Here is a 27,298-nt window from a genome sequence, read left to right on the forward strand (position 1 = left end):
TACATTGCGATACGCGCGAATTACCTGCGCACGTGACGCTCGAGGAATAATTGAATACGCTAATATTGCAGAACTGCATCACACGTAAGATTTCCACAAAATTCCAGCAATGGTTGAGAAGGCTAACAGGCCACACTATGCAGAATCAGGTTTTCTTGTGCGGAATACAACTTTTTTCCCCACTTACATGTACACTATGTTTTCTTCAGTTTTAGGATATCAAATCTAGTGTGATGAGAATATTACGGGAAAGTGTCAAAGAAAGTCGAGAAGGATGGTTAGACTAAGTTCATGTCAGCTTTTTATAATTTACTAGAGGCATCCGGGTTTGGGGAGAAGTAGGCCTTCAAGACGGTGGCGGTCTGCTTAAAAAGGCCCGCATAATCATGGAATAAGTGAAGTAGGCCATTAAAATGCGGCCCGCAAAGTAATGGTTAAGAAACGTAAAAGGCGATTTGAATGTCGTTTGGACACAGGTTCTTTTGGTTTTAAATTGAAATACGCAATGACAGAAATCTTAGTGTCTTTTATATAAAAGAAATATTTCAGCTACCACCTATACTTGTTTTATTGGTGAAGACACTTTTGGTCTATTAAATTTGGGACTGTTAAAAGAAAACCTCTCTCTTTTTGTGTCTGAATATATATATACAATCATGCGGTTGAATTTCTCCTGAATACCCATCTTGACCAAACTATTCCATACGGCAGCTCGACTTCACCCCCTTTTCAGGCCATATTGATAACTACAGCCAAAATAGTGGCGCTGTTTAACTAAAATTAATTATCACCGCCATTTGTATTAAATCAGCTTTCCTCGCCCGAACCCAGTTCTTTGCCCGAACCTAATCTATCCTGAGAATCTAAAGTTTCGGAGCCAAATTCTATCCTGCTCCCGACATATTCTCCCCCTCTCCATCCTCCTAAATCATTTCAATGGGCCTAATCAGTTCGGTAAGCCATTCTGCTCCTCCATAAAACCCGGTATTTTCCGCTGACTAAAACGTAGTTTTCCGCTGAAAAATTTGGTGTGCAGAAAGCACCGTGTTTTCTTTAATACCAGTGAAATATTCTTTTAGCATGTCAACGTTTCTTCTAGATTCAGTTTGCACTGAGAGACTTTCTAAGCAAACCATTTAAACCATCTTTAAAAAAAAAGAGGATAAATATTTCGATACGACCTAAGTTCAAGTCGTTATATCTAAGTTCCCGCCTTTTGCGTAACAACTATTGTACTGATTTACTTTAATCATATTATCTTACAATTGCCAGCGGGTACCAGTGGCGGACTGGCCACACGGGCATTTGGGCAATGCTTGGTGGGCCGGTGGGCTGGAGAGCCTGGTAAAAATTACAGCCCATTTTCACAGTATAGTTAATAGTATACAGACGGGCTGTGTAGAAATATATGTTTAACTGTGGGAATCAGCTCATGACATCCCCATGTTAGTTAGTCTGTTAGTTCGTAACAAAAGAACGTGCTATTGGCAACCCGTCCGTGCTAATATTTTTACGACAAGATATACAAGTACGGTGACCAATGCATTCTGCCATATACCCTAGCATTGACAGAGAATACATATTTTATTAATCTGCACCTCCTCCTCCAGAAAACGAAGTAAAAAAGGTAAACTCTTATTAGATTATTTTGATATCACTCAGTAGCTAAGTCCTGAGAGATTATGTATGAATAAAAATGACCCACATGCAGTACAGTGTTTGGGTATTAAATTAGACGATTGTTAGTTATTATTTTTGGGTCTTGTTTGAAGTATTATTATAACCTACAGAATTGAGAAATATAGCACCATTTTGCATCTAGGCATTCCTTAACTTAGACCACTCCCCTAGGACGGCGATCACAATGTAAGTAACATATCAATGAAAAATGCCCGGGCCGGTTTTAAGACCCAGTCCGCCCTGCCTGGTACACCATGTCCGACTATAAGTTATTTTTTAATCAAAATATTTAGTTATACTTCTATAAAACAAATACATACCCACAGAATAATATACCCACAGAAATGATATAATACCGGAATATCATGAGATATGAAGAACGTCGATTAAGTTAGAGTACCACTGGCGATCCCATTGACCCAGCACAATAAATGTAAGAACCTTTTCATTTGATCTTAATGACAAGTGAAGTGGATAGTAACAGATAACGTAACAAAGAGAAAATAAATACTCGTCTTGTCGTGATAAGCCTTGAAACTGGGCATCAAACGCATGATTCAATGTAAGGTTAGTTGTTGACAGGCTTGTGGAACAACGAATACAGCAAATAAGTAAGCAGTTTTCTTTCGGTACGTAGAATCTTATTTTGTCGTTTAAAGAAGATATTAAACCAATTTATCATCTTATTCTTAGCCTGTGATAGAGTTCTTTGTGATAAAAGAAAGAAAGAGAGACATTGCCCACAAACAGGTAAGAAAAGTCGTTTTTTTTCTTCGTTTGAGAGTTATATCCTATTGTTTTAAAATCGTGTCTGGTGGCTGTCATTTTCCCAATATTTTGATGTCATAGTGCCACTTTGGCATCTGAAAACTTTTAGGGTTTTTCAAGTGTATGTGTCTTTCAATATTTTCAAATTAGAATGTACCACAAATTTCTGAATGTGTATTTTTCTCCAGGAAACGGCACTTTTTAATTGCAAGTTGTTTTCTATTTAAGTTAAAGGTTCCTTTGTAAATATAGTTTTCTTAATCTCTTACCAAGACAGAAAGGAAGGAAATATGGTGCTTTCATTGAAGAAAGGGGTTGTTCTAATATGAGGGATCACTTTTTCAGGTTTTACCATGGAAATTGAAGTTAAATTCAATGGTTTTTCACAATTCTGGCAGCACCTGATCACCTCCACCCCTCCCCCGCCCCTCGCTCCATCTGCCCGGCTTTTTTGGAATGCAGTATTTATTTGTTATTTGATGTGACAATTTTCGTACTTAATAGCGTAACTTTTAAACATTGTTGAAACGCTGATTCAAGTCTCAATCAAAATTTCCCTTCATGTGATACCTTTTCACCTCCTTTTTATGCTATTTTTCTTTCTTTGTCTCTTGAATCCCAAAGAAAATTTAGGACTCAGCCATGATCTTCTCCACCAAGTTGTTGAGCTATTTGCTAGTTATCGTGGTCACTGCAGAGGTAATTCATTGTGAAACTGTTAACAATGATCCTGATAAGAAAGAAAATGATGTTGAAGATATCAAGAATCATATTACGTATCAGGAAGGCGATGGTAGTACCTGCAAGAACGAATTGTACAACGTATTGTACAATGCAACAAACGCGCAAGTGGCAGGTAAGTCTTTGACTAAGCACAACACTTCAGAGAGTCATGTGCTTAAAGGAGTAAGAGTCTCGTGATTGCTCGCCAAGTAATACGGTGTTTTAATTTGTTTAAAGAAAGGGCATGGATTGATATTTCATACAAAAACAAAACGTTGTTTGTAAAATATCAGCTACCATAATTGCATTGATGTGAACCCGCCCAAATAACATAACAAATGGTTATGATCAATGAATCAAAAGTTTAAACTGACCGAATTAATTGATTATTTGGGCATATTTTTCAGATATCGTTGTTGCAGCTGTAGTTTTGGTTACTGCTTGTATGTTAAGAGCATAAGTCGGTGTCTGTCTGTATGTGTTTTATGTTTGTATTTGTGTCTGTCTGACTGCTTCTAAGCCTAACTGCTCGTCTGTCATCGCCTTTCTCTTTCTCCGACTCTTTCATGTCCATCCGAGTTTGTCTTTATATTATTTATCTAATCTACATTCCATTTGCAAATATAAGTTTCTAAAAGGTTATACCGTTCTTCTATATATTTTATTTTATTTTATTTATCTACTTATTTATTCATTTATTTTGGCATCCAGCTCTTAATGCTTTCGGGATACCTAATACCGGATTACTAGCAGGAAACACAGGCTGGTACGGACATTTCAGTGGTTGCACAGAACTACCAGATTTCCAGTACTGTATGCTAACTATGAATGTCAACACAGCAACTCTCTCAATGGTAATGTTGCAAACCTGCAGTCTTTATTTAACGTTATCCAATCATGTTTACATGTTTTTTTTTTATATATTCACATTCACAGTAGTTGCATGTTCATACCACTTGCTACACATTCAATTATATATATATATCCATATATATATCCATATATATATATCCATATATATATATATATCCATATATTATGATATCCAACTCACTACAATTTCAATTATATCATAATATATATATTTATATATTAACAACTTTCAACTGTTTTATGATTTTGGTTTATTTCTCCGAATCCTTAATCAGACGGAGTTACATCAACTTCTCATCAGATGGGGAATTTGTGCACCGAAGATCTGTTCAGATAATGGCATAAACGATAACGTGGAAATGCTCACTAGTAAGTCGTGCATAATGGATGTGTTCCATCAAATAACAGCAATGATTTTCAATACCACTGAAATATTGGTCTGACTCCTATCCTCCCCCCCCCCCCTCTACATACATGGATATCGTGTATTGATTGTACTAAGTAGCCATTGAGGCAATTTTTTAATTCCCAATCCACCCCAACGCCACCTCACCCCACTCCACCCCTCTTCCCATAACTGTTCAATGTAGATGCAGTCTCTGAAGAACTTGCATTCAAACATTTTTCTACCTCATAAATCTTTGGGGTTAGATCTCTCCTCGGCATATATTAATATACATTTTTCTTTCGTTCCTCTCAATGTAGCATATCTTCGTTCCAGTACCGGTGTGAATTTAACCGGTGTATCATCTACAGCCTACTGTGTACAGAATAATAAAGTACCGTATTCAACCGGTTTTTATATTACAGTGTATGGTTTTATAGTTCATTTCATTTCAACACAACAGAAAACTGAATTATTTTATTGTTGATTTCGTGAGACGAAATAGGCTCATATAAAGACTCCCAGCTCATGTTATGAAGCACAAGCATGCCGGGTTAGTTGCGTACTATACGTACATATATGTATGTATATATATATATATATATATATATATATATGTATTTATATATATATATTTATCCATATATATATATATATATATATATCCATATATAAATATATATATATCCAAATATATGTCCACTCAATCGCTCTTTAGGTACATAAAACTTTCAATTGACAATAACTAATAACTACTACGTAAATTGTCATGTAAAACGTTTTAAATTTTCCGTCCTTTTGCAGGGGAGTCTTTGGATTAATATGTATTTTTATGATCATTGGTTCTATTATTGATATCATTGATGATGATGATGATGATAATGAAGTTAAAGACCCACATGGTACAGAAACAGAAGAATCATTGCCACTTATGACGTCAGCAATCGATAAAGATGAAGAAAAGGAAGCAATACAAGAGATTAATAAACAATCGGTGAAAGGAAGAGTAGCTGGTAGGCATTTTGTCTTGTTCTTAATTTTTTTTCTATATTTTTTTCTATTTAATCTTACCAGTTTCTGTTGGAAGATAGTCAAGTTAGCTCACAAAATTGGATACGAGATACTACAAATGTTAAGCAATGTTGTTTATTGACTGTTTTAGCGCAAAATTCGTGAATAAAGGAGGGTTACAGTTTTTTTTCAAAATCATTCAAAACGTCGCTCGACAAGCGTGCATTTACGTGACGTCCCCCGTTTATAATTGATCAAGTTTAATCATAATGAATCTATGCAAAATGTTAGGCTGGTTTCTATCTCAGTTATATCTTAACCAAATACATATAACATTGTCGAATTGATTGAACTTAGATAATTGTATATAGCTACAGTTAAATGTCGAAATGTCACTTGTCACGTACTTTGAATTTTCTACAATCTCCTAAAAATATATACTCTTCAATCATTAACTTAGAAGATTTTAATTTGATTAATATTTTGTTTTTGCGAAAAATGATAAGATTGCTTTTTTACATGCTAAATAAATTAAACATTTTGTTGTAAATTGATGGCCTAATTCAACATTCTGTTTCAATTATCTGAAAATGGCAGGTTCGGTCATATAATGTTAAATAAAAAAAAAAATTATCAGTTTTCTACAAAATGTTGAAATTTTGGTTAATTTGATAGGTTATGTAATAATTTCGCACTTACAAGACAGGTTGACCACATAACATATGCTTAAGAAATGATATAATTTCGTTGAGAATTAATATCCATTCAATATTTCGCAGAAAAATTCTTACCTTCCTCCAATGAACACGTTTTCATTTCGACGACACCAACAGCATGCCCACATGGATAAGATGTGAATCAAGTACTGAATCAATTCAACTTAATGACTCCTTTCTTTCTTTCTTTCTTTCTTTCTTTCTTTCTTTCTTTCTTTCTACGTTCCTCCAGCCACCATAAAACAAATACTTTTGTCGTTTGCGTTTAACCGCAACTTGTCCAAGTTAACTGTTGTCGGTTCTGACGGTAATCGAGACATTGGATGTTTACACGGTATTCGAGTAATCTCCATGATGTGGATAGCCATGTTTCACGTGTGCCTTACAACAGATTCAAAATTATCATATCTCGATATTTGTAAGTTATAGTACAATACTAGCTTTTCATTATCATACTTGACAACTTGTTAAATATACTTGAATATCTGCTTGGTACGTTGTCATCGGTTGACCGTTGATTAACCGATGGATAAAACACGATACAAAATTGATATAAATAAACATGATGTTTCGCAATCATTTTAAAGTCGTCTACCGTATCGCTGATTTTAAACCTACTTAGGTGTTCAAACCTAATGATCTTGCGGTTATTAATTTTGACCTCAAGTTCCATAGGATATGGTACGTAGCGAATAAAGTGTAACACAAGTTAATATTCTACCGTGACGATATCGAGTGCGCATGCTCAAAACCTAACTTACGTGTGTGTACTTTCCATCTATATAAACAGTTAACCCACACGACGGATTGAGGATGCTTAGATCAGCCTTTTACCAGATAATTGTATTCAACGGTTCTTTACCTGTAGATACTTTTCTCTTTTTAAGGTAAGTTTATACATAGTAAACACTACATATTCTATGCGTACAGGCTACAGCAGACAATATGTTTTGCCGTAATTTCGAAGCGACCACACCATTTGTCCTACAATAAAATATTCAATATGGACAGTATGGTGGTTTATTCATTAAAGTGTATATTAACATTCCTTCTTCCATATCTCTTCCTCATCATGTGTTCTCATACTTCTCCTCTTCTTCCTGCCTCCTCTTCTCCAGTGTTCCTCTTCCTGTTCATCCAGTCCCTCATTTTCCTGCATCTCCTCATTTTTCTCTGCTTTTTAAATTTCTCGCTCCTTCTCTTCTTTCCCTCCTCTTCCCATCCCTTCTTCCTATATTTCCTCCTCCTCTTTCTCCTTATCTTGTTATTCCCCTTCCTTCTCCGCCTTCGCCTCCATCTCCGCCTCATCTTTCCTTTCCTCCTCTTCATTCACGTATCACATGGGATACGTCACCTACAAAGGTCATATTACTTGCCTAACGTTATAGACCTACAACGATTTATATTACAGAGGTTGAGTAAGGCTATGTCAACTTTGCAGATAAGATGGCGGGCGGAGAGATCGCAATGAATTACCGACTAACTGCATCTTTCATCCTACATCATATTCCGCACCGAAAAATGAACTAATGTACATGAAACACGGAAAGATTATTAAATATTTTAATAATGGATAACCCAGCTTTTTTTTTAAAACTAGCATTGTATTCTTCATTTCTAGCGGCCTTTTAATTTGTTACGCCACTCTATTTAAACTGGAAAAGAACAATGGAAGTCTTTCCTGGCCTTGGCTTTTCCTGCACAGATACATAAGGTATGAAACTATGAAACAGAAGTGAGATTAGGATAATATGAAAATGAATTCGATATACAGCCTCAGATCCCCTGGGTCCCTCTCATCTCCCCCTTACACCCATCCAATACCCCTCCCTACCATTCCCCTACCCTTCTTCGTGTTTCGGTGAGGAAATACAATAAACCGATACATGTTCAAATATTTAAGACATAATCTCTACCTAAGTTATCAAATTTCAATCTAAATGCTTGGAAATGAAAGAAAGTATAACGGTCATCTGTGCCCCCGCCCTTTCTATAGATTGACACCAATGCTGGTCGTTGCCATGGCAATATGGGTATTTGTTGCACCCCATACGTACTGGGGACCAATGATGGGTACTTTGATGGACAGGTCACGTTGTGAGAGTTACTGGTGGACAAATTTATTATACATACAGAATTTTTTCCAGTTTTCCAGTCATGTGAGTATTTATTACAAGGAGTGAAGTTTTTTTTTTATTGTGGTTGTAGACGTGCGCAAAATTTAACTTATACTTGGTTAATACGCACATAGAAGATGATCAATATTTTCAACATGAGAGCTGTTGACATTATGTTATGATATTATGTTATGTTCTATTTGTACCAGTCATCAACACTACTCTTACAAAAGAATTGATCAAGAAAGTTTAAATAAGCTACCAACTGTGCACACGAGCAAGTAAAACTATTCCTGGTTTTTTTTGGGGGGGGGGGGGGTCAGAGATCTAAAGAAGTAGGTGGCTGGAAATTATGAACGTCCCAACGCCCCTTACATCCTTGTATAGCCTTGTTGCGTATCGTTCGTGTATAATTCTTTACCGAAACGCCCATCAGATCACTAGTCTTCTGCACCTTGTACATATCTTATTCTTTCCCTATACAGACGCCCTCAAACTGTCAGACTTGACCAAGAATGTGTCTGTTTTCATGTATCATTCTTTACCGAAACGCCCATCATATCGCTAAGCTTACTGTATTATTCTGTACCTATTGGCCCTCCGAAGTTACAATTACTGTGTCCCATTCGTCTATCGTTATTTACTCATACAAACGCCCTCAGACAAACCAGACCTGATTATAAATGTGTCTTTTTCATATATCATTCTTCGCTGAAACGCCCTCCCAACCTTCAACTTATACTACCATAGTCTCATCTACAAACTCCTCCAGACCTTACACTGTTCCCTGGGGGGGGGGGGGGGTAGAGAGAGGGGCTTCGTGCATCATTCTTTACTCAAATTCCCCTCAGACCACTGAGCCTATACTGTATCTTGCGTACGTGTATATAATAATATTTTACTGTTTTTTGGGGGGGGAGGTGCTGGAGTGGGGGGGGGGCGGGAGTGGTTGTGTAGCATTCATTACCGCAACGCCACTCGGGCCACTGAGTCTGTACTGTATCTTGCGTACCCTGTTTATTATACTCTAGTTATATTGGACCTATATGTTAATTATTGCCTTGTTTGTGCATTATTCTCCACAGTGTTTTGGCGTAGCTTGGTATCTTAGCGTAGACATGCAGCTCTTCCTTGTGAGCCCGTTCATAATTTACTCACTCTACAGGTAAATCTATTGAGGTATTTTACATTACGTCCATTAATATATATAAACATATATAAGCGGGAGGCCCGGGTTCGATTCCCGGTGGAGGCTGGAAGTTTTATCACTGTTCTGGATTTCCCAACACACTACAATTTCAATAATATATATTACATTTATGTAAAAGTTCGGTCATTGGCGTCGACTTTATATATTCGCCTGTATTTTACAGTTTCTGTTCCCTCATTAGTATCAAGGCAAGGCCCTCTCGCACGGTTTTCCCCCAACAAATTAACCCCTGGTAATTCACTCACCGACCACCACAATGAGCCACATCGACGTATCTGCCGAACTTCCCGTAGGGTGCAAATAAACAAACCGGCGAACATCAATAAATTTAAAAGTTACCGCGCAGGTAGCTCACGTAATGATCTCGCCAGGATTCGAAACGTTAATTCTTAGATCGAAAGTTCATTACCTTTCCATTGGACCTCCACTCTCTGACAAAAAACAACAACAAAAAACACGTTTTCGTATTTTCTCCTTCATTTCATCACAATATATTTCCTCCACAGATCACAAAGGCTGGGATTGCTTTTGACTGCTGTCCTGGTAAGCGCTAGTGTGATCGTCAATGGGATAATAGTAGCTGAGTATCATTTCCGTGCGTCAACAATAGTTAATCTAATGTGAGTAAAATATACGTCAATGTATCATTTGCTCTTGTACTTATCACTAATGTACTTATCACTAATGATGTAAACGTCCTTTCAACACGAAGTATAAACATTGTTCAAAGATAAAACCTTCATATAAAATCGGAACAAAGATAAACTTTTGACCAATGTGCGCGATAAAATGAAGAGCAATATCAATACATTGACAAGAGAGGGGTGGGGGTGCGGGGTGGTTTCGTCTATCTCATTTCTAACTGGCTTCTAAATTAATTTAACCTTAAAATGTAGTAACGCGTAGTTTACTCTATGTAGAGGTATGTTTATTGTTACGAAGTCCAGATACTATGAATTGGAGGAAACGAACACAAGATAGTCGATTAGAGAGGAAGTGTTTAAAAATTAATCTAATCAGTGTCTCTTGAGTAAATCTTCAAGGGTAAGCAGACCTCATAGTGATTTTAACGTGGCGTGACAGACAGGCTGGTGCCACTAGGAGAAGAGAACGAGCCTCTCCTTGGAAACTAATTTATACCATTCTATAAGCTTACTCGACCGTAACTTGATTGTGCTCTATGCTTTCATATTAGTATAATAATAGTAAATACCAGCAATGAGCGTGACAAACTCTTAAAGTAAAATGTATATCACAGCAATTAGCAAGGGAAACTCTTAAAGTAACATGCTGCACCATAACAATATTCATTAGGTTTTAAAGTCTACAGTAGTGTAGGCTGTCCATTTATTTGAAAAGTAGTTTTTTTTGCTTGGGCAGTCTGGTCAAGCAATGATACAATATTCACACATAGCCACATGCATGGATTAACGTCAGTCTATCTAAGAGATTTGAGTGCAGGTTAAAACAGTTTGGCTTCGGCTTTGGTTCCTAGGGCGTGAGTTATTCATCGATAATCAAAAAGTTTTGTGTCCCATAAATATAGTGTTTTCAATGTAATAATTGACGTGAAATCTAAGTCCGCTTGTCGAAAATTGTATGTATTCACTTTCGTTATAGTTTATATAATCGGTATGGATGAACAGTAAAAAAGATATTCAAAGCAAATACAAAATATTAACAAGTACCCTTTGTTTTCTTCCGTTTTAGATTATTTGGAGGAGATTATCTTGATATAATATATAGCAAACCATACATCAGAATGCAGGCCTACCTCGTTGGTATGGTGGTTGGGTTTATTTTATACAAAGCAAAGGACAAAGAAATCATATTACCTAAGGTAAGAAGTGTAGACTCTTAGTGAACTACACAGGTCGCAGTTTGAAACGCGCCAACCACAAGAAAAGACTTTTGGAAATAATCTTCTGGTTTTTTACCTTAATTTCCCAATCAGTGTGAGGCTTTTGTTAAAAAAAAAAAAAACAAGAATAAAACTTGGCGATAACAAAAGCTTATTATAACAAGGCTAATAAAAGCTTTGCTAGCACTGCCGCTTGAAGTGTAGCTACACTATCAATATCGATTTGAAGTAGCGCCCTCTTCCATGGAGTTGATTGTACGTGATATATGGAACCCAAAATGGCTGAGTACCACACGACAACGAGGAGTCGCGCCGCGGGTAACAGATACAGCAACCTCCAACTAAAGCAATCTTTATAATCGCAGTACCAGGCTAAAGTGCAGAATGATATATACAATAGCCAGGGATACAATAGCCATGAATTGGCTTTCCACCTATAGATATATATATTTCCACCAGACAAACGATTTACTTAAGAGAATTACAAGAGAAAACATAAGACATAAGCAAAGAACGATAGATTGGCCCATGGGTAAACATACTATGTAACATACAGAACAATCAAAATGCATGCTGGCCCAAACCCAATAATCGAGTTTCTGAATCCATGCTTTAGGATAAATGAGTAATTATACCAAATGAGTAATTATACTAATCCTTTAGAGGAAAAAATTTAGAAACCTTGAATAACTCACCAACTGTTCGGCAACCCTGAAAACAAGGTAAATGGATGTAAAACTTCTCGAGTTACTTTAATATTCTTTTACGTGACTTAGTGTATTGACTTTTTCTAACAAATACTTTTTTTGTGGCGCTATACACAGTTCCTTTGCCGGTAAAAAAAAGTAGCGGCTTTGGTCTCATAAACCGAAAGGCATATTTGCCATCTTGATCATTGTCATGATCTTTGTCATGAATATTTATTGTCGTCGTGTCTTATCTTTTTTCGATTCGGATTACCACGATGGATGTATTGAGTAGATCCGACTATATAGGCAAGGCTCAGTCAACGAATTCCCAAGCTCCTAGTCACCCCTGTTGTCATGGCAGCATATATATTACTTCCCCCTATTTATTGTAGAATAACATCAATATTTCTTTCATTCTCTCCCATCAGCCCGTTGCTGTGATTGGTTGGTTGGTTGCTACGTCACTGGGTACACTAGTTCTCTGTACGATAGCGCAATCACTTGGTACAGTAGTTGCCGTCACGTTCCAAGCTCTGCATCGAATTGCATGGGGAGTTTTCCTGGCATGGGTCGTCCTATACTGCCAACTTGTCAAATCAGGTAAACCATCTTTTAATTTTAACATCAATCGTTATTCTTCCAATAAATTTTTGACGAGAAGGTAACGTGTATTATTATTATGATTATGATCTTCATTATTTATTATTATTATTATCATCGTCATCATGATTTGTATGTTCTTATTATGATGATGATGATGATGATGATGATGATGATGATGATGATGATGATGATGATGATGATGATGATGGTGATGGTGGTGATGATGATGATGATGATGATGATGATGATGATGATGATGGTGATGATGATGATGGTGATGATGGTGATGATGATGATGATAATGATGATGATGATGATGATGGTGATGATGATGATGGTGATGATGATGATGATGATGATGATGATGATGATGATGATGATGATGATGATGATGATGGTGATGGTGATGATGATGATGATGATGATGATGATGATGATGATGATGATGATGATGATGATGATGATGATGATGATGATGGTGATGATGGTGATGATGATGATGATGATGATGAGGATGATGAGGATGATGATGATGATGATGATGATGATGATGATGATGATGATGATGATGATGATGATGATGATGATGATGATGATGATGATGATGATGATGATGATGATGATGATGATGATGATTTTTTCCCCATCTCATTTATTCATATATATTTCATGAAACACGGTACGTATGTTACATAATTCATACACGGACAATATAATGTATACAGTATAATATACACGAAAAATTAATTTTCCAATTCATCAATGCAATTAGCAAGATTTTGTTGCAATGCTTTATAGTTATTTCTGCAAGACTTTGAAGTTCTATTCTTGAAAGCAATGTGTTTCTCAACTTTTTAATGAACTTCATTTTTTGGGAAAAATGTTGCAATCTGGCATGTTTTTGTTCAGTTAACAATCAAAGACATAATATTTACAATACAGTACAAAGAAATTATTGGACATCGACCAAAGAAAATATCTCTTTTCGAAAATATAAACTGCCGCCTTAAAAAACCTTTGCTCACAGTCTAAAAGAAAACTAGAAGTGACATGAGAGGACCAGAACAAGTGTTTTATGGTCTCAGCATGAATATGACAGAAAGTACAAAGAGGGCTATCAACTTTCCCCATTAAATAAAGCAGTTTATTCGTTCCTAAAATACGATGAATAAACTTACATTGAAAGTACTTAACATTAGCCTCTGAAGCGGTGCAAAATGGCATTTGGAAAATAATAGCCCAATCATTCTGATTTAAATTAAAATTAAGATCCCACTTAGCACAGGCTTTAAGTGGGCTGGTGATGCCAGCAATTAACAGAGGGTAGACTATACGGGAAAGCTTAACTGCTTAAGAGCTTATAGAATTAATTAAATGGCTCGTGTCATTCGACCCCGTAGAATGGATAGAGTTAATCCAGTCTTAATGGACTGCTGACAATAATCCGTAAAATCTAGTGAATGGATAATTAAGAACATTACATTTTTAATGAACATGTCATAGGACAATTTCTTTCCGTCAGGATCAAAGAGATCTTTGATAAAGGTGACACCCACATTATGAAGCCTTATACCATAAACAATTGAATTATCTATTTTAATGTGGGAATTATTCCAAAGTATCTGATTTCCATAGTTATCCTGTGGAACATTGAAAGTGGCTTTACTCCAAGCTATTCAAATGTCCTTAATAAAATTATTATCAATACAGTTAACATCCTTGGCATAAAATTACAATGAAAAATGATATCTTTTCCAAACTGGGAAAGAAAATGATGAAAAAAAAGTTTCCAATAACCAATATTGTTAGTATCTTGTACCTCTACACCAAGAGGCTTTTAATGCGTAGGCAAAGCTTTGAATATGAATTACCTTGAATCCCCCCAGTTGTCGATAGTATTCAACATTGTATTTCTCTTAACTTTATCTGGGTTGCCATTCCAAATGAAATAAAAAATGGTACTCTGCACGTTCTTGAAGAAGTCAGTCGGAGGGTTTGGAAGAACTGGAAAAAAAAGAAATACAAGCTGACTATGGCCATAAGTTTTAACGATGGTGTTTCTACAAATGGGGTAAGGTTCCTACCACTCCAAATTCTAAGCTGTTTTTTTCAGCCTAGAGAGTTTCTGCAAATAATTAAGAAGAAATAACTCGTTTCCGTCATGGGTGAAATTTATTCCTAAAACTTTGATAGGACCATTAGTAATCGTAATGTTCATATCACCAATAAAAACTGGATGATTATTCACTAATGGACCAAGTGGGAAAAGATGAGATTTGCTGTAGTTAACACTAAGACCAGACGCAGAGGTAAAGCTATCAAGAACATTATTTAATCTAATTAACGACGTACGACTACCATCTAGAAAGAAGGTTGTGTCGTCTGCATATTGCAAAATTTTAATTCCATGTCCTAAAATATTAAGTCCTTTGATAATAGAGTCACAAAAAATTCCTAGCAAGAATATCAGCAACAAGTATAAAAAGATAAAGACTGAGAGGGCACCCTTGCCTTTCTCCTCTTTCAATAGGAAAGAAGCCCTTCGAATGACCGTTATTTAATACACATGCGGTACTACCAGTGTACAGAGTACTAATCCAAGTACAGAAGCTATCACCAAATTTAAAATAGAGCAAAGTACGGTCAATAAAGTTCCATATGACACGGTCGAAAGCCTTCTCAAAATCAACAAAGAAAAGAAAACCAGGGTTATTAAACTTATTTGTGTAATTAATAAAATCTAATACCAAACGGATATTTTCTCCAATAAAACGATTTCTAATAAAAACCTGTTTGGTTGTCCCCAACAATATCGAAACTAACCTGCTTCAGTCGGTTAGCCAAAGACTTGGCACAAATTGAATAATCAGTATTCAAAAGGCTAATCTGTCTATAGTTACTCAGCTGTTCATGATCTTTATCCGGTTTACGAATTAGAGTAATTATACCCCTGTTTGACTCCGGAGATAAACAGTGACGGTTGTAAGCAAAATTGAAAGATTCAACGACATACTTCCCTAAAACAGGCCAGAAGTGATTATAGAAATCATTTTGAAAACCCGTCGGTGGGTGCCAGGAGACTTCCCATTCGGCATAGAAAATAAAGCCTGATAACATTCCTCAAGTGTGAGTATGCCGTTATAGGGGTCAATATTGATATCATTTAAAGTGAAATCAGGGAGGTCAGAGATAAAGTCATGGTAAAAAAAGGAAATTGAAATCCCCTCCCAAGATAACAGTATTACACTCAAAGGTCCCAATAAAACGAGAGACATTACTATAGAAAGAAGGATTATCAAGATTAGGACCATAAGTACACACGAGGGTAAACTACGACAATCAATATAAACATCTGCGATTAAACATCTACCAAAACGATCAGAATGAACTTTGGCAGAAACGGGAGGCTTAAAGAAAATGGCGACACCTTTACTTGAAGTAGTACCGTGGGAAAAATAATACTACCACCCGACTAATTTTTCCAATAACTCTCATCCTTAATAGAACTATGGGTTTCCTGGGCATAGATAATATCGAAATTGTGTCTATAAAAATAGGTGAATTGTGATCTACGTTGTTTAACTTGCCTATAAGCCCACGTACATGATAAGAGCAAATTTTAATATGACTCGTGAGTTATGGCCTAATACTTATAAACAAAACAATTGAGATGTTCCACCAATCCACAAAATACAAAATACCATCTATAGAACACTAATACACAAAACAAAAACTCAACAAAGAATGAATTCCTTCGAGCATCCGTCAAAAGGACTGTCAAGCTCAAGGGTTTCTTCCTAATGTGTTCCCATCGTGGGATAGTGACAATTCCCGGTGATGCTAATCACCGCGAAATATGGGCTAACATCAAATGTTGTAGTATCCAATCACTGCGCCGTACACCTGTAGGGAGAAGTCGCTTTTACTCAACCTTAAAATGCCTGCTATTACTTTCTTGCCAAAGGCCACCAGAAAATCGAAGGCGGTCCCCCTTTGGTAGAGATCTTGCACTTGGGGTTTCCATCTCCCTTTCTCTTTAATATCTACTTGGGTTAGGTCGTCCACAAGGTAGTATTGCTTATTCACGAGGCTTTTGGGCATGCTTTGTTATAGTAACTTTGTCTTGATAGAATGAACATTTCACCAGGATGTCTGGATTCCTCCCCGGAGTTGGTTTATCGTCCCGATGTGCCCTTTCGATTTTGCAATCTCTTACGCCAGCCTCCGCGAAAAATTGTAGTTGTAATTTGGCAGCAAGCTACTCCATCCTGAGAGTTAACCCCAATAATCCTGATGTTGTTCCGTCTTGAGAACCTCTCCTGTTTGTTGATAAGGGTGTCGTGATTTCTGGATACCTCCTCAAGTCTGATCACTTTTCCTTCAAGAGAAGAGCATTTCTCCTTCAAGGCAGCGTTCTCGTTACGTAATTCAGATATTGAATGCCATAAATCTAAGATGGCTTTGTTGAATTCGACTTGAATGGAGTTAGGCCCACGCACAAATGTCCTACGTAGTCTGTATCTACATTCTCATTAACATCTTGTGCAAAATCCTCCTCTGTGTCTGAGTCCACGTCAACACGTAATGGGTTGGGTTGGCTTAGCGACGTTAGGCTGGAAGTTAGCCTAAGCTGTCATGCAGAGTCGTCGACAATTTTACGATTTACGCTACCTTTTTGTCGTCCTCGTGGTATTTTTTGCTCAGTTCACACGGATAGTGCAATAAGAACAGAATATACTACACAATCGAGTATAGCGGAATATTTTCGCAGGATTTCTAAAGCAAAATACACGGAGACCGGTAAGCCGAGGTACTTGTCACGTTGACATCACTGGCTCGTAAGCAGATCAATCCATTAATATTATTCAGGGGCGTATCCAGGGGGGGGGGGCGCAACAGGCGCGCGCCCCCCCTATTGGCCGTCACCAAAAAAAAAAAAAAGTTTAGCAAAAAAAAAAAACAAAAAAAAAATGATGACGATCTTTATGTGAGATGTCGGTGATCGCTCAACCCCCCCCCCCCCTCCCGTATGCTTTATTTTTTGTTTGCCAAGAAAAGGTTCTGGCGAAGTTCGGCGGCATAATAGTTTTAGAAACATAGATGGTAATTGTGTTTGTATTATCACTATCAACACTAAATGACATGCCAGCCATACTAAATTGTGCATTTTGTGTCCATATTTACTGGAAATGTTGCTTATTATTAAGGTCGAAAAATGGATCACATATGGCCATGGGCGGCGATCCTGGGTGGAGGGGGGATATATCCCCCATGAAAATGGGTGGAGGGGATGTAATGCACCATATCCCCCCCCCCCACCAAATGCCAGGGATATATGCACCCTCATAGTATTCATATAGGCCCTATAGTAGGCCTACACACGTACATGTTCCCTCGAACAGCTGAGAATCTCATGTAACCAGGGTAATGCTTAATACACGTTTCACCTGGATGCCCTAGCAATCGGTACCTAGGAATGTAACTATGTGCAATTGTGTATTGCATGTGTATAGGCCTATAATAGCCTGCATGAGGCCATTTTCTTCATCGAATAATATAACAGAGCTCTCGAACATTCTAACGTTGCGCCTGAAACAAGATTGACAGGGGCAATTTTCCCCAAAAAACACCCGAAATTAAAAAAAAAAAAGTATTTTGGATCCTGATTATGAGATATTTCGGACATGACATCCCTATTTTAAAGTTGGGTATATGCGGCATGGAAACCTCGGGAAGTGCCGTTTCCGGCCATCTAGAGGGTTTGTTAATCCCAAAATGTTCTTGTACGCTTCGCGCCAACCCATGGTGGCGCTACGCTTAGATAGTCAACAAGGTCATACCCCCCCCCCCACTCGGAAGTACGGATCGCCGCCCATGCATATGACACCATTTTGCATTTCAGCCCTTCTTTGAAAGCAAAATTGTACACCCCTCTCCTTAGACCCATCCCCCAGGACGGCGATCATTCATGCCTGGCGCCCCCCTATTGGAAAATCCTGGATACGCCCCTGTTATTACTATTATTATTTTTTTATTATTATTATTATTAAATCAAAGACTGTTAAGTTACTTACGTTGTGGTGATTTCTGAAATGCCATGTGGAAACACAAGCTGAATATGAAATGATATGAAAAACTGTAGGACAAATGTTATTTAGCAGAGTTAAGTCAGACAAACAAATGAATCAGGTGGGACAAGGTGTCCCCATCAAGGAACTTATGGAAAACAAATATTAAGATCTCGGCCCTTGAACATAAAACCATTGAGATGTGATATACAGGGTCGAGAGGATGGGCATGGGAGGGGGAGGGAGAGGTCGGGAAGGGGATGAGGGGGAATTAGTGGTTATTGTAAAGTTCTCTTTACTCTACAACGTGGATAAATCTAGTATTAAACACAATTTCTTTTTGCTTTTAACCTCAAGGGTGGATTAATAACTTTCTTAGTTGGCATGCCTGGGTACCATTGAGCCGTTTGTCTTACACGGTCTATCTCATTCATCTTATTGTATTTCGGACATTCATCGGCAATCTAGGACAGCCATTTTATACTACTACTCTTGTTTTGGTAAGTATCAGTGGTATTGTCCAACTTCACCAACCATACTCTTTTCTCTTTCTTTGTAACCTCCTAAAAATGCAATAGCAACACTTTTAGAGAGACAGATCGTTTAAATAAGGACTTTAGCACAACGAATCCCCATTTCTTCCAGTTTGGCAAGGAACTCTCTTGCTGATGTTCGTGAGAGCGTGGTGGTCAAGCGGTTAAGGCAGTTGATTTATGATCTATGGTTTACAGGTTCGAATCCTGGCCAGATCATTACGTTGTGTCCTTGGGCAAGGCACTTTTTATCTCCTCTCTTCACCCAGGTGTATAAATGGGGACTTGCGAGGTAACTTGTAAATATAGTTCTCTGCGCCGGTTTGTGGCTGCACCCTATGGGAAATCTCCCGGAGGACGCGTAGAGACACACTTTGGTGTGTGGGTGTGACAAGTAACCAATGACCAGGGGTTACGTGTTGCTAAGTCGTGGGAGGGGAATTGGCCTCAAACTTGACTGTAAACCTTAAACTTTGTTTGTTTTTGTCTGCCAAACGCTAGTCTGTTTCTTTACTGTTTCAATTTTGTTGACATCGTCCTCCGCCATCTCTTTTCACAGATTTGTTAAAATTCAAGGTCAAAACAAATTACTTTGCCTCCAAATTGCAGCACATGATAATAAAAAGTCAATTTCTGGGGAGTCATGACCAACCATTAAAAATCCATGACAGTGAAATTGGTTACTTTTTGAAAGACTATAACTGTCTCATTTTAAGGACAATACTTTGAGAGTTGGCGATGAAATGAATGCCGTAAGTGACCATTATTTAACTTTCCTAGTAATATTTGTTCTCAAAGAACAAGAAGAAAAGAAACGAAACAGAAAGAATAAACGCAAGAGAGATGAAGGAATATGTTTATAATAATAATAATTATGTAAAGGATATGTAAGTTAATGTTATCTATATGTAATATTAATTATACGGTCTTGGTTAATTATGTGTACTATTAATTAAGTAAATATAAAAAGAAGAGCAGTGTAACGAAACAAGTAATTAGAAATTAATCAGATATAGGATTGCACCCAATTTTTGAATCACAGTTAATGTCTCAATGTGTTTTGCCAAATTTTAACTTAAAGCTTAAAGCTCAGTGAAAATAACACCGTTCTATGAAATTTTCATATTAATAACATTAATTTTTTATTGAGTTATCTGTCGTTACACATTTTGAGCTGAATAAAATTCGCCAGATTTTTTAACCAGTCCGTAGATTCTACAAACTACATTCAATATTTGCAAGCCCTTCCAAACAGATCATGCGCCAATCAAATCTCTCTGTTTTGTTAACGAGCGTTGGGCTTGTGTGCTAGCCTGTGTTAGGTCCATTCTCTTGAATAGTATATATCTTTCTTTCGGTCTTTACCGATGTAGCTTGCGAAATTGTGTCATTTCCTTCCATTGGAATGAATAAACAGGTGTTTTCAGACGTTTCCTCCGTGAAATTGGGTAAAAAAAGTGGACTATATCAGTATATATAGGTTACATTTGTGTAAAGACCATGCTGATATGGGCGGTCGCAGTGATTTTACGGTAAATCGTTCGCGCCAGAAGGGCATCAGAAAATAAATATCTTTATTTCGATTGCGACAACTTTTCTCCATTAAACCCACCTGGTCAGATTGCATTTAGAATAAGAAATATTGAATCTGCTTTCAAAGTTTGTTTTCCAAAAATCATCAACAAACACACATTGAGACTTTAACCTATTGAATGTAAACCACAGTCCGTTTGATTTAATTAATTCACCCATTAATTAATTAATGGTAAATTTCTTCTATTTTGCTTCTTCGTGTTACAGATTTTCAACTATGTAGCAGTGACGTGTGTATCGTTCATGTTTGCAGCTTTTCTTTATCTCTCCGTGGAACTTCCAGTGGCCAATTTAGAGCAAAAGTTTTTGCCAAGGCCATGAGCTATTGTAAGCTATTTCATATTTCTCAGAACAAATAACCGATACTACCATCAGAACATCGTGACGATATTACAACTGAGCTGTCGAACTTTAAAGTAAAGTTGAGCGTACGTGGCTATACACCAAATGAAATGTTTCAAATGAGACGCATAGATGTCAAGTACTGTAACGTGATAACCTGATAGTATTAAGCACTCCGTGGGGTTTTATTATTTTTTAAGGATCAACATAATTCTATATACAAATCATGAACAGAAAACTGCCTAAGATATTAAACAACTAAAATCTTAATTTTACGATTAATCTGAAACAATACATGGGTGAATATAACGCAGTTGAAAGACATATTTAAAGCACTTAAACAAACAAAGCACAATACGAGTAAACAAGAACTAAATGATGGGAATAAAAAGTACAAAACAATAGATTTAACATTGCTGGGGAAAAGATTTATTTTAGAAACGGTTCAAATTTCCATTTCCATTTCCTGCTATTAATTGTTTTCATATATCTATAAAAGGCACTGGTGACAAGTTTGAAATAATATATTGCACTGATATTACATAAATGAGTTCTTAACAGTAGTAAGAATAAACACCATCTTCCTGATTGCACATGAAAACTTAACTAAACCTCTGCCCTCTCAACCCCCCTCCCCACCCCCAGCCCAAACCTATTGCATTTTACAATTTACCATCATCCTGTAGTTTGCCATTTGTATATTGTTTATTATGTTGTTGTTTGTCTAGTCCACAAGTGGACACGAATCTTAGGTTTATTGATTTATCATAAATTTATTAAGATGATTTTAACAGAAATATCTTTTCTCTGTAAATGCAGACATCTTACCATTCATAACTTTTGTTGTAATGACAAGAAAAAGAGACCAACAGATATTTTGTCGTCGTTTCTTCTTTGTTCTTTTCATTGTCTTCTGGTATACTTTTTTATCATGACTAATCATCAAGTTCCATTCGCAAAATATCCGACAACTTATTTCAAAATGATTGTAATTAAAGTTACACTATAGTTGATTTTCACATATGGTGAAGCTACCGATCTGTATTTCAGATTCTGTTACCAAGATCTTGGCGCCTTCAGCCTCGCTCCTGATCCTGGGTACGTTCTATGAAAGAAGGAGTTAAAAACCAACAATCTTGTATCCAAATCATAGATATGACCCATCATGTTTATAATAGCTCCCCCTCTCTTTCAAACAGTGCTCAAGTAATTGAAGCTATATGGATGACAAATTCTAGTTTCTGATCTTATCACCATCTACCTCACCCAAGGTCACTTGTCCGTTATTGAACAGAGAAATTCAAAACACTGTTGAAGTCAAGCTAACTGACCCAGCATTTCTAGTGAGCCCTATGATCTCAAAAAGTGCATCGTAAGATATCCAAAGTGGGCGAGTGTCGGTGAAGTTCAAGATGGCGGTACGTAATTGGTTCAAGGTGTAACCGAACCGCATCTGTAATCTGACGCAAGTCCCTTGGTCAAAGAAGGAGGTAAGGTAAACCAAACTTTGACTCAGGATGTCCTGTTCGACGGTGTTGACGTTATTACAGAAATCGTTCAAGTTATCACGATGACATTTTTGATCAGACCGTCGATGTTGATACCTTAAAAAATAAAACAAGATAGTAGATAATGTTTTTTAAAGGCCAGAAGTGTTGGCAGGATAATTAATACGAAGGAATAACATTGAAAATATCTTAAAAATTGGATTGCAATGAATGAAAAGAGGTACTTTTTTAGTTTTCTTTTCTGTTTCAGCTGGACTATCATTTTGACACCCCCCCCCCCCATTTATCAGTGTTTAATTTCAAATCTATTTTGGTATAACTTGTTTGGTGAATTTGCCGTAAACCTGGTACAGATGGTTTGCAAGGTATTCTAACCATGACGAACCACGGCTAATCATGGCTTTATTTAACTTTCTCCTGATTGGCTACCTCGTCGTGAATATTCAGGACTGCCCTCGTGTTCGGTCTGGTTAAGATGTAGCGGAGTTCTAATACATCAGGAACATCTACGTAACCTTGTAACTCTTCGCAGACCTGGCGAGAAAAAAGTGGTACGACCGTTGATAAGTTAGCAAAAAAGATGAAATATTAATTACCGAGGGATGAAGGAGGGAAAAATGACACTTTCAAGTTCAAGTGCCAAAAAATAAGAAATTTGAGATATGGTGAGGCAGGATGAGCTGACGTGACCATCTGGATTACAGAAGGCAGAGCACATACCAATCAAAATGGCTTAAACAAATTCCAACCATCATTTCTACATAACACTTTATGGCAGATACAAAGGGGTTGTTATAACTGTGGAGAAAAGAACCATAACTCTGAAAGATGAAGCTTTGACCGCCCAATTTAGTGCAGATCATGTGGACGTCATGAATATAAGGAAAGGTTATGCTTCAACAACAATCCCATGTATTAGATTCTTGGCCAAATTGAGGATGCCGCTACATACGACCCCTGTCCTGGGATTACCCCTGACGACACCCATAATGAATCACAAAAAGTACTCCATGATAAACATCCGAATAGCACACACATTGATGTAAGTAAGAGTTTTAACTATGTTTTTAATCACTTCAGCAATGTTATGACCACCACGAAATCAATAATGTCATCAAAATTGGTTTGATGAATATTCATCACCTTTTAGCTAAGGTGGATCAATTGCATGCTATTATATATGACATAGTTATCATCGAGGACTTTAACATAACTCTATTAGGTGGTAGTAACAAAAGTGGACTGTTACAAAGTCAGATACAGGTTGTAGTTATATTTAAGTGTTGTTGTCGGAGTGGGAAAGGAATCGGCAGACGAGAAAGTAGACGAAAGGGCAGTTACATGTACAATGAGACACAGTAGAACTGTCCTTGTAATTACATGAAATTATACAACAACAAAAAACAACGTACCGGTACTAACAAACTTAGAACTTAAGTTAACGCGCGCGCACAGGTACCTCCTTTTGGTAGAGTCCGGTGGTGTAGGGGTTGGTCCGGCCTATTGGTACGAGACTGGTTAATGCGTTTTCCACAGGTAAGTATTTATAAAAGTCCAGGTAAGCAGGTTATTAATTCTGATTGATTACGATATAGACGTCGTTGCTGGGCAGAGTTACAGGAAACGGAAAGGGTTGCTATAAGATAAAAATCCAGTTAGGTTCACATGTTATGGCAAGAAAGAATAATTCAAACAGCAGCAGGCGAGGATCTGAGAGGCTGCATCACGGGAAAGAGGACTAGAGCCACCGTCGAACTGTTCGTTATATAGCGAGTTCAGCCGACCGTAACTGCACCTTGGTATTCAGCATGGCGTGGCTTGACTACAATAAAGGAATTCGGCCACATACTTAGAATGGTAAACATGGTATACAGACACAAACAAATTGACTTTGCATAACATGACGCAGGACATGGAGAAGTATGACTTGAAGCAAGTAATAAAGGTACCAACTAGAGAAACTAATTCATCGTGCACATCAATTGATCATATTTATACGACTAAAGAAAGTCGAATTGCCAATACTGAAGTTCCAAAAATTTAAGTTTGAGTGACCATTACCCGATATATTTCACTTGGAAACACGCTGCCTCACACCAAGCAACATCTAAAAAGAAATTGCACGAAACTATGAACTATCATGCGACAAATAAAGTAGACGGTAAATGTGTTCAAGCATGACAAAATAATTGCTCTTGACAATTGTGTTTCAGGTATCAGATGCAAATCGGTCGTTAGAAAATTGGGGAAATATTTTTATAAATATTGTAAATAAAAAATAAAATCCAGCCCAAAATCAACCCAAATGGTTAAATGATCCAGAGACATATCGATTCTGGAGAAACAAAGTTATTAGTTTAATTCGATCGGCTAAAAAAAGTTATTTTAGAGATTCTATTGCTAAGTATAAAGGCGATTCCAAAGCTATTTGGCATCTTCTTAGAAACCTCGTTTTGTCTGAAGAATTGGAATTGGACCAATTTCACTGCTGAATGTGTCTTATAAAATTGCATCTTCCTGCATTGCAAATCGTATGAAGGCAGTTCTTCCTAATATTATTTCTTTGAACCAAAGTGGCTTCCTCGATGGTCGGTGGGTGATAGCATTCGTACAGTGTATGAAAGAGTACATTCCATGGTTTTCCGTTTTGTGTGGAAAAATAAACCAGACCGCATAAGTCGAAGACAATTAATACAAGGATACCCCGATGGAAGATTGAAAATGGTAGATTTTTGTAAACATTGTATTACTCTTAAGATCTCTACTTTTGGTCGTTTGTTGTAGAGCAAGAGCTCTAGTTTTGTCTGCTGTATTTAACGTACTAGGTACAATATAAGTATTGACTCTTTCTTTGATCATGGGGATTTTTATGTGAAGTTAGTGACTTCAAAAATCTGTAATCCTTTTTGGAAGATCCTTTTTGAAACTACACATAATTTTCTTCATGATGTTTTCTCTACTATTTACAATGATACTACTATATTAACATTGCCAATTTGGAATGGCAGTTTATTTAAAGTTGGAAATAGCCCAGTATATTACACGCGTTGGTATTACAAGGGTATACGTTTCATTGGAGATTTGATTAGTAATGGTACTTTTAATACTTTTGATAATTTTACTCAAGAGTTTAATATATCAACCAATTTGTTGGAGTATTATTGTATTATCAGCTCTATTAAGGAAAAATTGAAGGGTTTATCCAATGATACAATTTTAAGGGTTATTTTTCCTAATAATAGTTATATAAATACTCTGCATGCAAGTGGTTCTTTTTGTTCTAAAGCAGTTTACAATAGATTGCTGGAGTTTTCAGGTTATGAGCACAATTCCTATATTAAGTGGTGCCAGACTATTGATATCAGTAAAAATATAATAGTTATAATAGTTAAAGATATCTCCATTGTATTATTTGGTGCAAAGTTCGCTCGTGAATTCAATTTCATTATTTTATTAATCAAAAGTGACATCTTCAATTGCAACAAAAGATAATCCAAAGACAAAATAAATTACTATTGTATTTGAAAGAAAATTTCGGGGTACAAAAGAATATTTTAATAAGAAATATGAAAGGTGCAGAGTGGGAAAAAAGTCTCAGAGAGACTGACTTCGACAAATTGATCCAAGATTTTGCAAGGGTCAAGTCTCGTAATGTGTCTGGTCTGTAAATATATGTACTCTAATATATCAATGTTATGATTGATCATGATTGCTCATTTCTACTGAGAGATGTGGTAGCAACCTGTTAATTTGCATACGGTAGGGGTGGTAGCAATCTGTTCATTTGTACTGAGAGAGGTGGTAGCAACCTGTTTACTTGTACTGAAAATTGGTCAGGCAAACAGGCTTAAAGGCCGTAATGCAAATTCTTGAACACAAATTTACTTAAAAAATCACAAAATACTGCACCATTTTTCATCTTAGCACCCTTAATTATTCCAAAAATCCACCCCTTCCCTTAGACCCCTCCCCCAGGACGGTGATCACTGGGGTGTTGTGGGCCTCCACTACTGAAGGTTGCCCACGGGCCTCCATAATACGGCCCTGCATGTCAGGGTAGTTAAGCTTCTTATAATTTACTGGAGGCATGCAGGTTTAGTACGGAGTAGGCCTACAAGGCGGTGGCCGTCTGCTTAAAATGGCTAAAGGAAACCCGCATAATCATGGAATAAGTGAAGTATTAAAATGCAATCCGCGTAGTCATGGTTTAAGAAAGGTAAAAGGCGGTTTGAATGTCGTTTGGAGGCAGGTTCTTTTGGTATGAAATTGAAATACACAATGACAGAAATCTTAGTGTCTTTTATTTCAGCTACCACGACCTATACTTCTTTTATTGGTGAAGACACTTTTGGTCTATTATATTTGGGACTGTTAAAAGAAACCTCTCTCTTGTTGTGTCGGAATATAAATACTATCGTGCGGTTGAATTTCTCCTGAAAAGCCATCTTGACCAAAGTATTCCATTCGGCAGCTCGATTTCACCATCTTTCAGGACATTTTGATAAGCCAAAACTGGTGGCGTTGTTTAACTAAAATTAATGATCACCGCCATTTGTATTAAATCAGCATTCCTCGCTCGAACCTAATCTATCCTGAGAATCTAAAGTCTCGGAGCCAG

General features: G+C 37.0%; 1 protein-coding gene and 1 long non-coding RNA gene across 8 annotated transcripts in view; one reads left to right on the forward strand and one right to left on the reverse strand.

Moving 5' to 3' along the window:
• The first annotated feature begins 2,256 nt into the window (after positions 1-2,256).
• LOC139964663 (nose resistant to fluoxetine protein 6-like) overlaps positions 2,257-27,298 on the forward strand; it is a 45,419-nt gene continuing 20,377 nt past the window's right edge. For 3 of the 6 annotated variants that reach the window (XM_071966454.1, XM_071966455.1, XM_071966457.1), the window contains exon 1: positions 2,263-2,430. Coding sequence is in view for 3 of the 6 variants with exons in the window: in XM_071966453.1 (XP_071822554.1) it covers positions 3,091-3,304; positions 3,883-4,025; positions 4,320-4,413; positions 4,750-4,855; positions 5,234-5,442; positions 6,389-6,574; positions 6,947-7,043; positions 7,778-7,870; positions 8,153-8,315; positions 9,359-9,438; positions 9,990-10,103; positions 11,194-11,323; positions 12,462-12,633; positions 19,062-19,204; positions 21,038-21,151 (2,058 nt within the window). In the remaining 3 variants the exon portion in view is untranslated. Of the gene's footprint in view, positions 2,431-3,072; positions 3,305-3,882; positions 4,026-4,319; positions 4,414-4,749; positions 4,856-5,233; positions 5,443-6,388; positions 6,575-6,946; positions 7,044-7,777; positions 7,871-8,152; positions 8,316-9,358; positions 9,439-9,989; positions 10,104-11,193; positions 11,324-12,461; positions 12,634-19,061; positions 19,205-19,796; positions 20,070-21,037; positions 22,022-27,298 lie in introns of those variants that run through there. The other 3 variants (XM_071966453.1, XM_071966452.1, XM_071966456.1) reach the window with 3 other exon arrangements.
• Positions 21,037-24,488, reverse strand: LOC139964665 (uncharacterized). Of its 2 annotated transcripts, none has more exons than XR_011792051.1 (3): positions 24,140-24,488; positions 23,110-23,214; positions 21,037-22,776 (listed from the first exon to the last, which is right to left on the reverse strand). It is a non-coding gene; the product is annotated as an uncharacterized lncRNA (long non-coding RNA). The 2 variants fall into 2 exon arrangements; XR_011792052.1 differs by having other exon boundaries at positions 24,093-24,488.

The sequence above is a fragment of the Apostichopus japonicus genome, chromosome 23, assembly GCF_037975245.1.
Source record: "Apostichopus japonicus isolate 1M-3 chromosome 23, ASM3797524v1, whole genome shotgun sequence".
NCBI classification, from domain to species: Eukaryota; Metazoa; Echinodermata; class Holothuroidea; order Aspidochirotida; family Stichopodidae; genus Apostichopus; species Apostichopus japonicus.